We start from the raw sequence: 15,305 nt of genomic DNA, 5'->3' as shown, positions 1-15,305 counted from the left end.
TAAAATATATTGTCTGATTTTGCCTAAATGAGCTGAAGTGTTTACTGATGCTAAATGATCAATTTCGATAATCATACACCAAACGAACATGAAGTGTCTCAGTAGGAGACCAGTTACCACATAATTCATTATATCGCTTACAGGCAGTGCTGTGGTGTGAAACGATTGCTGTTGTGTTTGTTGTGTCTGTAATCAGGACAGCCATTCAGGCTGTGTGGTTGTTAGACTGGTACTCATTTTTGTGCTATGAGCTGTCTAGTATGAAGAACAGCTTTAAGCCGTGAAGTCAGTCTTATCCTATTATCTCACAGCCGTAAATCAAGATATGAGCTGTTTCTGACCCTTGTGCAAATGTCTGACTTCATCGAGTGGGAGAGATGTAGACGGTTGTTAAAATATTAATGGTGTTTGGACGTTTCCAGCACTCCTCTGGCATACTGTTTGTGTTAATGCAGTTGTGGGTAACCCAGTTTATCCAGCATTTTGATCCGCAAGGCAGATTGTTGCTACTCCATTGGATACTTTAGAAGAACCCCAAGAGGCAATTCTGTTGCTGTTCAGTGTCCTAGTGTTGTGAATGTACTCAATTTGATTTTGAAGATATTTTAAAGATTGTTAAAGGAGAGCTCCACTTCCAGAACAACAATTTACAAATAATTTATTCACCCCCTTGTCATCCACGATGTTCATGTCTTTCTTTCTTCTGTCATAAAGAAATTATGTTTTTTGTGGAAAACATTTCTGCATTTTTCTCCATATAATGGACTTCAGTGGTGCCCCGATTTTGAACTTCCAAAATGCAGTTTAAATGCAACTTCAAACAATCCAAAATGTGGTTGTAAATGATCCCAGCCGAGAAAGAAGGGTCTTATCTAGTGTAACGATCGGTTATTTTTTTAATAAAAATAATACAACTTATATACTTTTTAATGCCAAAGGCTCGTCTTGTCTTACTCATCCTGGACTGTTTTCCAGTTCATGACAGTTAGGGTATGTCGAAAATCTCCCATCTCGTGTTCTCCCTCAACTTCAAAATCTTCCTATATCGCTGTTTTACCTTTCACATGAAGGTGTTTGATCTTCTTTGCATGTTCACTTTGCAAAGACAGGGTCGGAACTTCTGCAGCGATGTAGAATGATTTTAAAATGATTTTTGAACCGTTACAATTGGAGTTTTTTGACATACCCTAACTGTCTTGAGCCAGAACACACAGAGTTCAGAGAGAGAAAGACAAGACGAGCGTTTGAGATCAAATTAAGTATTTTATTTAAAGGAGAAGTCCACTTCCAGAACAACAATGTACAAATAATTTACTCACCCCCTTGTCATCCAAGATGTTCATGTCTTTCTGTCTTCAGTCGTAAAGAAATTATGTTTTTTGAAGAAAGCATATCCGGATTTTTAATTATTTATTTAATAAAAAATAACTGATCGTTTCGCTAGATAAGACCCTTCTTTCTCGGTTGGGATCGTTTGAAGCCGCATTTAAACTGCATTTTGGAAGTTCAAAATCGGGGCACCATAGCACTCCATTATATGGGGAAAAACCCTGAAATGTTTTCCTCAAAAAATATAATTTCTTTACAACTGAAGACATGAACATCTTGGATGACAAGGGAGTGAGTAAATTATATGTGAATCTTTGTTTTGGAAGTGGACTTCTCCTTTAATGTTTAGTCTCGTCACATGACAAAGGCTCAAGAATAATACAGATGTTCTGCATTAGACATGTAGAAACAGGTGTTATGGTTTAGGTAGCAGTGATTTACTGCAGAGATTTTTATTTGAAAGTAGACAGGCTGTTTTTTATCAGGGCTACTGAAACACTGAGATCTTTAGACAGGCAAGAATAGCTTACAGTGTTCCAGCTTTGTTTAAAACATCAGATATACACAGTTTCTGCTGTTTATTCCAACTCTATCAGATGTATAACTGCGTCATTCACTGGAAGCGGTGCTACTTGTTGCTGTAATTTTCAGCAAGGTTATTCTTAAACTAATCATCAACATTGACCACTATTTTTATAGTACTGTATTTCATTATTCAAGCTTATAATTTAAATAGATACAGTAATTAAGTAAATTCTGGTACTATCACTTCATGGTTTGTTGTAGTTTAAACAGCTCAAAATTTTGGGGTTTGTAAGATGTTTTTATTGTTTTTTTCTCTTAAGTCTCTTGCACTCATCAAAGCTGTATTTATTTGATTTATTTAACAGTGAAAACAGTAATATTGTAAAATATTATTACCATTTAAAATAACTCTTTTCTGCTTTAATATATTTTAAAATGCAACTTATTTCTGTAATGCAAAGCTGAATTTTCATCATTATTACATCATACATTATTCATCATGATTCTAGTCGTCACATGATCCTTCAGAAATCATTCTAATATGTTGATTTGCTGCTCAAAAAAAATCTTATTAAAAATGTTGAAAACATTATTTGTGTGGAAACAGAACAGCAATACATCTTCAGGATTTATTTTTTTTTTTTTATAAATACGAAGTTGGAATTTTTTGTAACATTATAAATGTCTTTACTCTTACTTCAATTCTATACAATAATATCCTTAGCAAAAATGATCACATTACAGTCAATTCTGTTTGTTCTTTATGCCAAGAAAAAAATCTATAAAGCTAATCAATAGTTTTTTTTATTATTATTATTATTTTTTTTTTTTTAATCCAAAGTTGGATTAAACTCTATGGAGGTTCAAGCGTTTAAAGCATGTTTGAACTAGTCGGTAAAGATTTATAATTATGTAACTGCCCTAAATATGATCAGAAAGGTCAAGCCTTTATTTTCAATGAAGAATTTGAATGTTGATTTCAATAAAATTAGTTGATGTGTTACGGTAAAATAAAAAAAATAAATAAACTCAGTAAAAATTTACATGTTGCCTTTTCCAATAAATGTGATAAATTAAAACTGAATCACAAAAAAATACTTTATGGAAATAAAAAACTGAAATAAAAATTACATTTGAAAAAAAAAAAATCAATAATAGCACATATCAAAATTGTTTAAAAAAGAACTAAAATATTTATATTATATTTAACATAATATTTTATATTACTTTTAAATTATTTCAATCATTTACATTTTTATCCTTCTGTCTACAACTGTAAACAACTACTACTTTATTATTAATTATTATTATTATATAGACATACATAACTGTAAAGACAAGGTCGTTTTTTACCAAATAAATACTAATAATACTAATAATAATTTCAAAATAATAATAATAATAATAACAATAAATATAAATATTAATTTAATAATAATAATAACAATAATACATTAATTATTCATTGTGACATTATTATTATTATTATTATTATTATTATTTTCAATTAAGAATTTGAATGTTCATTTCAATAAAATTAATGTGTTACAGTAGATGCAAATGATGTTCAGATAAAAAGCTAAATAAATTGTTTGTTTGTTTGTTTTTTGCATTATTTACTAAACATCATCAAATGTTAAATGTGACTAAGTGCAGCATCTTGTTAATTATAGCAGCAGTAAGTCATTGGAACGCAATAAGTCCACAAATTACACAGTTTCTGTAAATGACCCATGTGAAATGATTAAGGAATATGAAGTTTACTGCCTGCAGGACACTTACAATTAAATTATTAGCAATAGGTATTTGTGGCATTTTCAAGTGTAAACTGTTGGAAATATCCACTCTGCGAGGCTCTCAGTGTCCTTGTTTAGCTCGGCTGCTCTTCTCTGACGGTCATGTGCCTGTGTGTGCAGATCTCAGGCGCCCTGTGCCATGTTGTGTTCTGTTGCCATCCACACAGACAGTAGAGACGCATGCCGCACATGCCTGAGGTCTGACTGACCCAGATCCACTGAGCCTTGTGCTCTTCCCTCCGTTGCCGACACACACGGACCTGTTATGGACGTGCCACTGACCCACTTCACACTATTGTGTCTGTAAATCCCTTCAGCGAGCACATATGCTAATGCAAAAAACACAGAACAGGGTGTATTTACAGCTGGATATTTACATCACATTAGGGTTTTCAAGGGAATAAACACAAATAGGATTTTTTTAGTATGCTAGTTCTTTCATGTAGATTAGTGTGATAACATAGAGAGCAAATAGAAGTATCTCCACTTTGTGTTTGTTTTCAATGTAAACTCAAACATTTTTCATAGATTTAAGAATGAATCTTAAGTTATGAAATTTATAGCAATGTAATGTAATTTCTGTCTGTATTTATTTTTCTATCATTAATTAAAACTATTAAACACATTTTTGTTGATTGAAATAGTTTAAATAAAATCTAAATATTTTATGATAAACTCAATAACAATGTACATGTTTTCTTTCAAATAAATACAATAAATTGAAATGGAGTGACAAAAAATACTTTATGGAAATAAAAAAAGAACTAAAACTAATATAAAAATCAAATTAAACCTAAATAGTAAGAGTTAAAAAATAATAAAAAATTAGAACTAAATATTTATATTATATTTAATATAATATGTTATATTACTTTTTAATATTTTCATAATTTATATTTTTAAACTATTGTTTACAACTGTAAACAATGTTATTTAACATTATTATTATTATTATTATTATTATTATTATATAGTCACACTTAAATATAATATTTTTTAATTAATTGTTTTATTTAATACTAATAATAATAATTCCAAAATAATAATAATAGTAATAATAATATTGTGTAATAAAATGTATTATTTATTGTAACAAATATTATTAGTATTAGTATTATTATATAATCATACTTAAATTTAACAACAAATTATTTAATACTAATAATAATAATTCAATAATAATAATACATTTATTGTTTATTATAACAAATGTATTATTATTGTTGTTGTTGTTTTTGAATTATTATTAGTACTAAATAAAAAATATAGAGAAATTGTAATATTTAAATGTAAAAAATTGTATTTAAAAATAATATAATGATTTTTTTTTTTTTTTTACAGTACAACTTTAAAATTACAGTACTATTATTTATTTGCTTGTTTGTTCATACCCTTTATTTAATTTTTTTTTAAAGTTTAATTTTAGTTAATTTAGTTAATTTTTTTTTAAATATTGCTACATTTTTTAATTAATTATTTATTTTTCAGTTTTAGTTTAAATTTATTTAGTAGTAATTTTACTGCTTCAACTTAAAGCTTCAGTTACTTGTCAAGACAACATTTAATTTTAAGTTTTTCATATTTGTATTTTATTTACTTTCAACTTCATTTCACAAATTTTTTTTTCAATAGTTTTTATTTTTGCATAGCAACATCTTGGCAACCACCCTCAACACCCTAACATACTGGTGAATTTTGCTTGCAGAAAATGTAAAGATCTATTTCTCTCATTGGATTTCTTGTCTAGTATATTTTTTTTCGTCTCCTTTTATGGCTGATGAGGGATTGTGGGGTCTATTTTTACTGTAAGCTAGAGGTGAAACTCGATCTGGCTGCAATGGACCGACAGATCTGTGTCTGTGGTGAGGAGCCCGTCACGTGAACTTTTATACCCAAACACAGGTGTGTGCATGTTAGCTGATTGCGGTCAGATGCCCTCTGCTGAGGCGACAGGACTGCCTTTCAGCACAAAGACTGTCAGGAAGATCTTCCTTTTTTTTTTTACCCCAAAATGCCAGACCTCTCGTCTCTGTAGTGAGGTTTTCCCTTGCTGCGTCTCAGATGATCTGCCCGGACACGTCCTAAACCCTTTTTATGCTTTAGTCTCGGGTTCTGCTGCTGTTTTTATCTCTTTGTCCCACTGCCCAAACATTGCCTCATCCCTGGATCACATGCAGTGTTTTTCTTCCTCTTTCAAGCTCACAGATCTTTGGTATTGACCTCTTTTTCAACATTTTCCTTTAGTGCATCTTGGGAGGTTTTGTATTTGTTCCTGTTGCCATGCTGATGGGTAATTAAAGACAGTGTCAACCATTATAATTAGTATAATTAATCATACGGCAGCACTGTGCAACTGGCATTATCACCTCAGGTGGTGCATTAATTTATTTTCAATAATTCAACAATCTTTAATCAATTCTTCTTTACATAATATTATACCTCACAATCAAACCTCTCTGAAAATGATTTCCCTCTACATATTCTGATTCACTCAAAAATGCTTCACACATAGTAGAAGAATTGTCCATGTGAATATTTTTTTTCTTCTAAAGTTACTAAGCCAAACAAAAGATCAAACAAAAGGATAGAAAATTAAATGTGATTTTTCTAATAAAAAAAGCTCCAGTTTTGCTGTGCTTATTTGTATGGCTCAAAAAATTTGGTCCAGAAAACTGTGATTATATTTAATTAATAATACATTTATTATTTATTGTAGCGATCATTATTATTATTATTATTATTATTATTATTATTAATTTATTAATATTTAATATTATTACATATAATTATTATTAAATAATATTAATCACATTTTTTAACCAAATTATTTAATACTTAGAATTCCAAAATATATAGTAATAGTAATAATAATAATAATTATTATTATTATTATTATTATTTTATTATGTAGTCATACTTAAATGTAACGATTTTTGATTTAATACTAATAATAATTCCATAATAATAATAATAATAATAATAATAATAATAATACATTAGTTATTTATGATAACAAATTTATTATTATTATTAATTAATAAAATATTATTGTTACCAAATAAATAATAATAATAATTTTAACGTATTAAGGTAATGTTTATTAATTATTCATATTTAATATTATTAAATAATATTTAATATATATTTTTTTATTCATCACGTTTTTTTTTTACCAAATTATTTAATACTAATAATAATTCCAAAAAATAATAATAATAATAATAATAATAATAATAATACATTATTTATTGTAACAGTTATTATTATTATTATTATTATTATTATATAGTCATACTTAATATACTTAATAAATAATCAGCATTTTTGACCGGATTATTTAATGCCGAATTATTTAACAATAATTCCAAAATATAATAATAATAATAATGATGATGATAATAATAATAACACATTTTGTAATTTTTGTAACTATTATTATTATTATTATTATTATTATATAGTCATACTTAAATGTAACAACAGTTTTTAATATTAATAATACTACTAATACTAATTTAATACTAATACTATTACTACTAATAATAATACCTTTATTATAACAAATTTATTATTATTATTATTATTATAATCATACTTAAATGTAATTACAGTAATGTGATTTTTTAGCAAATTAATAAATAATAATAATACATTATTATTATAAATAATACATAATTATAAAAATGTATTATTATTATTATTATTATTATTATTAATATTGTTGTTGTTATTTTGGAATTATTAGTAGTAATAAAATAATTTTGTAATATTTAAATGTAAAATAAAACATTTTATTTAAAATAATATAATCATATGTTATTTTACAGTACAATTTTAAAATTACAATACTAATATTTTTAGCTTTTTTTTTTTTTTCGAGCATTAAACTATTGAGTTTTTATTTTGGCAGTAAACCACAGGGAACCAGGTTTTATTATTTATTTACTCTTGCAGCCTTAACTAAAGACAAAATAACCTCAAGTCCCCCCTGTGACCCACTTGTATTTTACAAACATATAAGACATAATTGCAGTAATTCTGTAGAAGTCCAGCAGGTCTAAATGCAGTTTACACATCACTGGAAATCATAACTACAGAGTTTGCGCTTGTTTTGAAATAAAAGATTTGCATTTGAACTTTTGACTTCGGCGGCCAAAAAGATTTCCTGATACGTTAAGTCTTTGCTGTATTGTTCTGATAACAAATCAGTGTCTGCTTGTGGTATCTCAATCTAACATGCTTTATGTACCAGCCTAATTGCGTCTGTGAAGTACTAATTAATTCCATCTCCAAATGAGAGTACTTTAGCATCTGATTAGTGTGAGCCTATCTGTTTCAAAGCAGAAGAAAAATAGCACACTTCTGTGTCTTCTGTTCCCAGGACAGATGGCATTTCTTTGTTAACGCAGACAGTTTGTCCCGTTGCTCTCAGCGGTAAGACATTGGCCCGCTGCTAACCTTTACAGACCGAACATGGGAACTTGACTCCCTCTAAAAAGAGTGCAGAGGGGAAGCTGTGACTTATCGTTGGACTTTGATGTGTGGCTGAATTGCTAACAGTGCACTTTATTTTCTGCCATATGTTTTACTCTGAGTTATTTACAGTTGCAGTAGTGATTGTATCTTTCCACTTCTAAACAGCAGTGGTGTTTGTAGGCAGTCAAGCTCTTTGTCTTCCTGTCATGAGGTCGGCGCTAAGAAGACGACAGCTGCACATTCAAAGACAGAAACTTCACCAACCTCAGAAACAACTGGAGAAACACAGACATGCCCTCTAATCAAAACAGGATGTTTAGACCCACGCTGACCTCACATTTACCCCGTGAGGTCAGAGGTCAGCTGTTCAGCATTGAAGTTTTGATAAAAGCTTTAAACTTGGTGTTTCACAATAGTTATGATTGACGCAAGGTCAGCTGCCAGTTTTTAAGCAGTCATATAACAGACATTTATTGACCAAATTATTTAATTAATTAATAAAATTTACTACTATGTATTTCAAAAATATAATAATAATAATAATAATAATAATAATAATAATAAATAAATATTTATTATGTGTTGTAACAAGTATTATTATTTTTTATTATTATTATTGTCATTAAAATCACAGTTATCTGGCAAAGTTGTTTAATACTAATAATAATAATTCCAAAATATAATACATATTATTACATGTATTATTTATTGAAAATTATTATTATTATTATTATTACAGTTTTTAACCTAATTATTTAATATTATAATATTTTTTAAAAAGATTAAAATAAATACAGATGTATTATCATTATCATTTATTATAAACTTGTATTATTATTATCATTATTATTATTATTATTATTATTATTATTATTATTATTATCTTTGTACACTCATACTTAAATGCAATTACAGTTTTTTGGCCAAATAATAATAATACATTTATTATTCATTATAACAACTATATTATCATTATCTAACAGTGATACTGTGATACTAACACAGTATAATAATAACACAGATACATATATTTTTTGAAAGTTGGAATTGACTATATTTATTTATTAGACAATTGTTTTATATCACAAGTTTTATAAAATATTTAAATGTGTAAAAATGTTTGCTTTTTCAATAGAGGGAAAATCAGAAAATATCAATATTCAGGGGAAAAAATAAATAAAATACTATGAACTCTAAAGCTTGGTGTAAGTGCTGCTGACTCAGTGCAGCTGTGTCGCTATATAGATAATTGACATTGATCATTTATTTGTGATACAGTAGCATTTGATACTTTTGCAAATGGTTTCAACATATAGTGTCTAGCTGTGTTTGTTAGCTGAAAATGACTTTTTGCCAATTTTCAGCTCTCTTGGTCCAACACGTCTGTTTGAAGCTGAGCTGAAGCAGTTGGCTCGAAACCACCGGCCCTTTAATTGCCCTTCATTTTGCCTCTCTAGAGGGTCTCGCTGCTCCAGCGGACCTTCGACACATCTGAAGCTGTTTTCGGCAACCGGTGTGAAGAGAATAAACATATTTAGTCAGCTGTTAAATGAGCGGTCACTACTGATCCTGTTATCTAATTAGATCCATGCCATAATCATTATCCAAACTCATCTGAAGGGCTGCAGTCATGGATTTCTACAGCATAGCGTTCGGGTAATCCTTCAGAAGCCACTAAATCCATTATGTTAAGGATGGGGGAGGGTTTAAGACTTGCATTAAACTAATGAAAGCGCTAAGCTGGAAAAGCAAGACCTAGGAAAAGTACAGTCAACGTTATCACATAGTGCTTAACTATTTCTTCGGGCCTTTCAGAGAAAAGAAACACACAAGAGTCTAATGATTCTCTGCTGTGGAAATCCTGCAGGAGGGAGATCACATGTTGTCTTTAATGTATTTTATATGTGAGTAAAGTGTGAACAGGATGCTAATGCCCTGCTAATGGGTTGAAGTGCTTGGTTAGAGGGTGAATCTAGGTGAAAATCTGATACTGCATGCTGGAGCATACAGATTACTGTATTAAAGGTGACATATCATGAAAATCTGACTTTTACCATGATTAACTGCGATAATCAGGTCCGCAGTGCATCTACCAACCCAGAAAATGTGAAAAAACACAACTCAGTGCCTTTGTTTTGGTAAGCCTTTCTCTGCAAACATGTGAAAATCGAGCTGTTCAGATTTCGCTCACTTCCGTGACATAAAAATGGGATCTTATTATAATATTACCACCCATTAATCTGCACGTTTCCACCCATGTCGCCTACATTTTGTTTTCGCAAGCGACAAAGGTGTACGAGGTGTACCATATATTTACTGTATATTACGCTGCTGCCAGTGTTGGGGAAAGTTACTTATAAAAGTAATGCATTACAATACTTTTGCATTACTTTTTAAATCTGGGCAGGGCTTGCTTGTTTGTTTTTAAAGGAGAAGTTCACTTCCAAAACAAAGATTCACATATAATACTCACCCCCTTGTCATCCAAGATGTTCATGTCTTTCTTTCTTCAGTCGTAAAGAAATTATGTTTTTTGACGAAAACGTCTCAGCATTTTTCTCCATATAATGGACTGATATGGTGCCCCGATTTTGGACTTCCAAAATGCTGTTTAAACGCGGCTTCAAACGATCCCAAATGCGGTTGATCCCAGCTGAGGAAGAAGGGTCTTATCTAGCGAAACGATCTGTTATTTTCACTAAAAAAATACAATTTAAACACTTTTTAATCTCAAATGCTCGTCTTGCCTTTCTCTCCTTGAACTCTGTGTATTCTGGCTCAAGACAGTTAGGGTATGTCGAAAAACTCCAAGCGTATTTCCTACCTTAACTTCAAAAATCATTTCAAAATCATCCTACGTCGCTACAGAAGTACCGACCCAGTCTTTGCAAAGAGAACATGCAAGGAAGATCAAACACCCTTAACAAAAAAAGGTAAAACAGATATAGGACGATTTTGAAGTTGAGGGAGAACATGAGAAGGGAGTTTTTCAACATACCCTAACTGTCATGAACAGGAACAAAAACAGTCCAAGCAGAGTAAGACAAGACGAGCGTTTGTCAGTAAAAAGTATATAAATTGTATTCTTTTTATTAAAATAACCAATCGTTACGCTACGTAAGACCCTTCTTTTTCGGCTGAGATTGTTTACAACAAGATCTTGGATGACAAGGAGTAAATTATTTGTAAATTGTTGTTCTGAAAGTGGACTTCTCCTTTAATATAGAAAGTTATTTTTTGGCAATGTAAAAGTCTTTTCATATCAAAAGTGAAATTAAAGCGTTTATCTGTAATTTTTCCTTATTAGTATAGTTGAATTGGATCATAGAAGGTCATCAGCAAAGACATTTAATTATTGCAGGTTTACATAATATTCTGAGTTGCATTTCACTGTTTTTATTTATTTTGAGGAATACAGAATCTTTTTTTTTTTTTTTTATTAATTTATGTTCACATTTATTCTAGAATTTAACATCTTATTCCCAATTTTTCTCAACATGGGGACAGGAGACCTGTCAGTCAATAAATGGGGGAAAAAAAGTAACTGGTGTTACTTATTTGAAAAAGTAACTTAGATATTTTACTGTAAATGTAAAAAGTAATGCGTTACTTTACTAGGTACTTGAAAAAAGTAATCTGATTACGTAACTCAAGTTGCTTGTAATGCGTTACCCCCAACACTGGCTGCTGCCACACAGATCTAATATAAACATGCAATTTGTTTCCCAGCTGTTTACCTTCATAGACATAACTGTTTTTGTAACTCATGTGCATTTTTAGCATAAACATGTGTGTATTTGACTGTTTAAACGCAATAATACGTGAAAGAGAACTTTGTTTAGTACTCACATGCCATGTGACAGCCACTTTCTGTGCGTGTGTTTTGAACGTGCGCGTTTAGAAAACCCTATGTCAGAAGTTTAGACTAATATGGTTTAAAACGCATGATTTCAGTGTGATAGACATGATAATAAAAACCAAACAGGTGTTTTTACAGGCAGCAGCTGTAAAGGCACAGTCTTATTCTGGACAAGGGGGCAGGGAGCAGCAGCTCATTTGCATTTAAAGAGACATGCACAAAAGCTGTGTGTTTCTGCTACTCAAAATAGGCATTTTCAAAATTATATAATAAATGATCTGTGGGGCATTTTAGGCTGAAACGTCACAGACACATTCTGGGGACACCTGAGACTTATATTACATTGTAAAAAGGGGCATAACAGGTCTATTTTAATAGCCCTGAAGATTCTGTGTTGATGCACATGATTCCTTGATGCTAGAGTCACCAGGGAAAGATGCTTAAAATCACAAGGCTACAAAGTCATTTATATAGTGTTTTTTATACAATACTGATTCTGTTTTATGTCTAAATTAATTTTCTTTTTTCTCTTTCTCTGTTTTGTTTCTCCTATTTCTCCAGTTCTCACATCTCCTCCAGGGACAAGCGACACGCTTCAGAAGGAGAATGAATTGGACAGTGAGATCCTAAAAGCTGACGACACAACGGTCACAGACTCTTCCTTCATAACAGACCCTCCCTCAAAAACAGAGCCAATAAAATCTGACCCCAGACCCAGCACACCTGGATCCAGTCCCAACCCACCGGCAAAAAAAGGTACAACAACCCTATAGGTTTTTTGTGCAAGCACCTTATTACGACCTATATTTATACTTTAAAGTTTAAAGAGCACTCAGCCACCTAGAAACCATCGTAGCATATCATTTTTATTTTTTATTTATAAAACAGATAGTTCTGGTCCTTGATTCTGATTGGTTGAGCCGCATTCGAAGCTGTTGTAAATTACTCTACAAATATACACAGTTGTTTACTATTGTGTGTTGCTCAGCAACCACTTTTTCACAGCCATTTCTAAGGACCTACATTGTCTGGCGGAGGAATAATGTTTTTATTAATATCATTACACTTTATTTGCTCTGTTTTATTTTGTTAAGCCTAACTACGTATATGGAGTAATAGTTTTATAAAAGCAATAAGCCCCGTGAAGCTGTGGTTTACAGTGAACTTCGTGTCGTGCCTAACAACGTGCTGTTATAAATTCATTGTAAACCACGGCTTCTTGGGGCTTATTGTTTTTTTTTTTTTTGTATTTATTTTGGCTTGATTGCTTGTGTTTATATCTAATATATAAATATATATAGTAAATAATTTAATAATTTAATCTAATATATATAGTAAAAAATATATAATTTTTATTTTTATAATTTAATTATTATATTATATTAAGTTATGTAATAATATTGTTATATTGTTATGTAACCATAATATTTTATTATATTTAATATTTTATCATTTAAAATATATTATATTTATTTTTTATATATTTATTTATGTATTTTTGTTTTTTACTAGTCATTTGTTTATTAAAATATTATTAATGTTCCTAATTAATTAAAATACTATTGTTATTATTATCTATATCTATTTATCTGTCTATCATTATTTTTTGTGTACTGTATTTATTTTGGTTTGATTGCTTGAATTTATGTCTAATATATGCAATAAAATTATATTATATTATATTATATTATATTATATTATATTATTATACAAATTATATTATTATACAAATTATATTTATTTTTATCATATTTATAAGTTATTTTTAATGTATATTATTTTATTTTGTAATTTTTTTTTTATTTATTTATCTATCTATCTATCTATCTATCTATATATATATATATCTATCTTTTATTTCATTTTTTTGTATTTATTTTGGTTTGATTGCTTGTATTTATGTCTAATATATGTAATAAAAAATAATAATAATATGTAGTCAATTGTTATTATTATTATTTATTTTTATTGTTTTACATTTATATTTTCATATTTATACAGTATTTTTAAGGTTTATTTTGTTATATCACTAGTAATTTGTTTTATTTTATTACTTTTCATACATGTGAGTTTTCCCAAATTTCACTAGTATTGGTATATCAGTTACTAAACTGCTGACATTTTTAATGTCAATTTTAATGCATATTAAAAGGAATGAAAAGTGCATTTAAAGTGATATATTTGCTTTTTCACATTCAATAACTTACAATATCCATTACAATATGTGAATTCTCTCTTGAAAATCTAATAATGCAGTTTTGGATGTCACTGTTTTTACCAATATTATTGGTAAGTTCAACATTATCACAAGAATTCTTGAAAAATGCACCAAAACCCATAGAGTAAAAGGATGAAAAAGAGAATACGATGAATCCATACACCTTCAGCATTGTAGACCGCTTGTGAACATCCGTGTCATCAGACTGACTTTAAAAAGACCCTTTTCTAAATTTGTCCTAATCAGACGGTTGTGGCGACAAGCCAAGGCATTGTTTGTGAAGAGGGCGAGACATGAATCCCGGCATGGCCGTGCATCAAAGCAGCAGGCAAACCTTGAGTTGTGTGTGTGTTTGGGGAAGGTTTGCTGAGTGTTCTCGAACAGTCTCGAGTGTATAAGGCTTAGTCGAGTCCTTTTGATGGTGGGCGCGGGGCAGACCGGTTACCATGGCAACAGTTCGATTCGCTGGGAAAGCGTTGCATGTATATTGCATTACAAGGAGGACACGCTTAACGAGAAGAACAGAGGGATGAAACACTGATGCATGAGTCCTAATTGAATGAGCATCCTTTACATGTGACTGTGTGATCAGAATAATACCTGACTCACCACATTTCTCTTTAATGTTGTGGGTTAAAGCACCTCTGCGGTTAAAGAGCTGGAGTCACACTTATCTTGATTGAATCAATACACTCCTGAGGCCCAGAAGAAAACGGAAAATGTCAGTTACAAGCCTCTAATTTGTCAGGAAAGAGAAATGAAGGAGGAGAAGAGTTTGAGAGACAAATTACTCAGCATATATCTTAACTACCATGTCAACAAGCTCTCATCAGATTAAAACCACCGTACTTTACACTTTTTGTAGCATTTTTGTTATCTTTATTAACAAACCGCATTTTTGAAGTCTAAACAACATTCTCGCCTTTTAAAACTTTTAAAACTACATTCTGTGACACAAAAACAGTATTATTTATAAAATTATAGTGGATTTGGATATTTATAGTGGATATTTATTTTGGTTTGATTGCTTACATTTGTAATAATATTAATAATATGTAGAAAATGTTTATTATTTTTCATTTTTATTATTTAATCATTATAT

General features: G+C 29.9%; 1 protein-coding gene across 4 annotated transcripts in view; it reads left to right on the top strand.

The window, feature by feature from the left end:
• The window catches only part of map7d1b (MAP7 domain containing 1b), a 53,867-nt gene that overhangs the window by 12,255 nt on the left and 26,307 nt on the right, over positions 1-15,305 (top strand). For all 4 annotated transcript variants that reach the window (XM_051136543.1, XM_051136541.1, XM_051136542.1 and 1 more), the window contains exon 2: positions 12,547-12,741. In XM_051136543.1, the coding sequence (XP_050992500.1) occupies positions 12,547-12,741 (195 nt within the window). The remainder of the gene's footprint in view (positions 1-12,546; positions 12,742-15,305) is intronic.

The sequence above is a fragment of the Labeo rohita genome, chromosome 19 (genome assembly GCF_022985175.1).
Source record: "Labeo rohita strain BAU-BD-2019 chromosome 19, IGBB_LRoh.1.0, whole genome shotgun sequence".
Lineage (NCBI taxonomy): Eukaryota > Metazoa > Chordata > Actinopteri > Cypriniformes > Cyprinidae > Labeo > Labeo rohita.
This window is presented reverse-complemented; position numbering and strand designations above follow the sequence as displayed.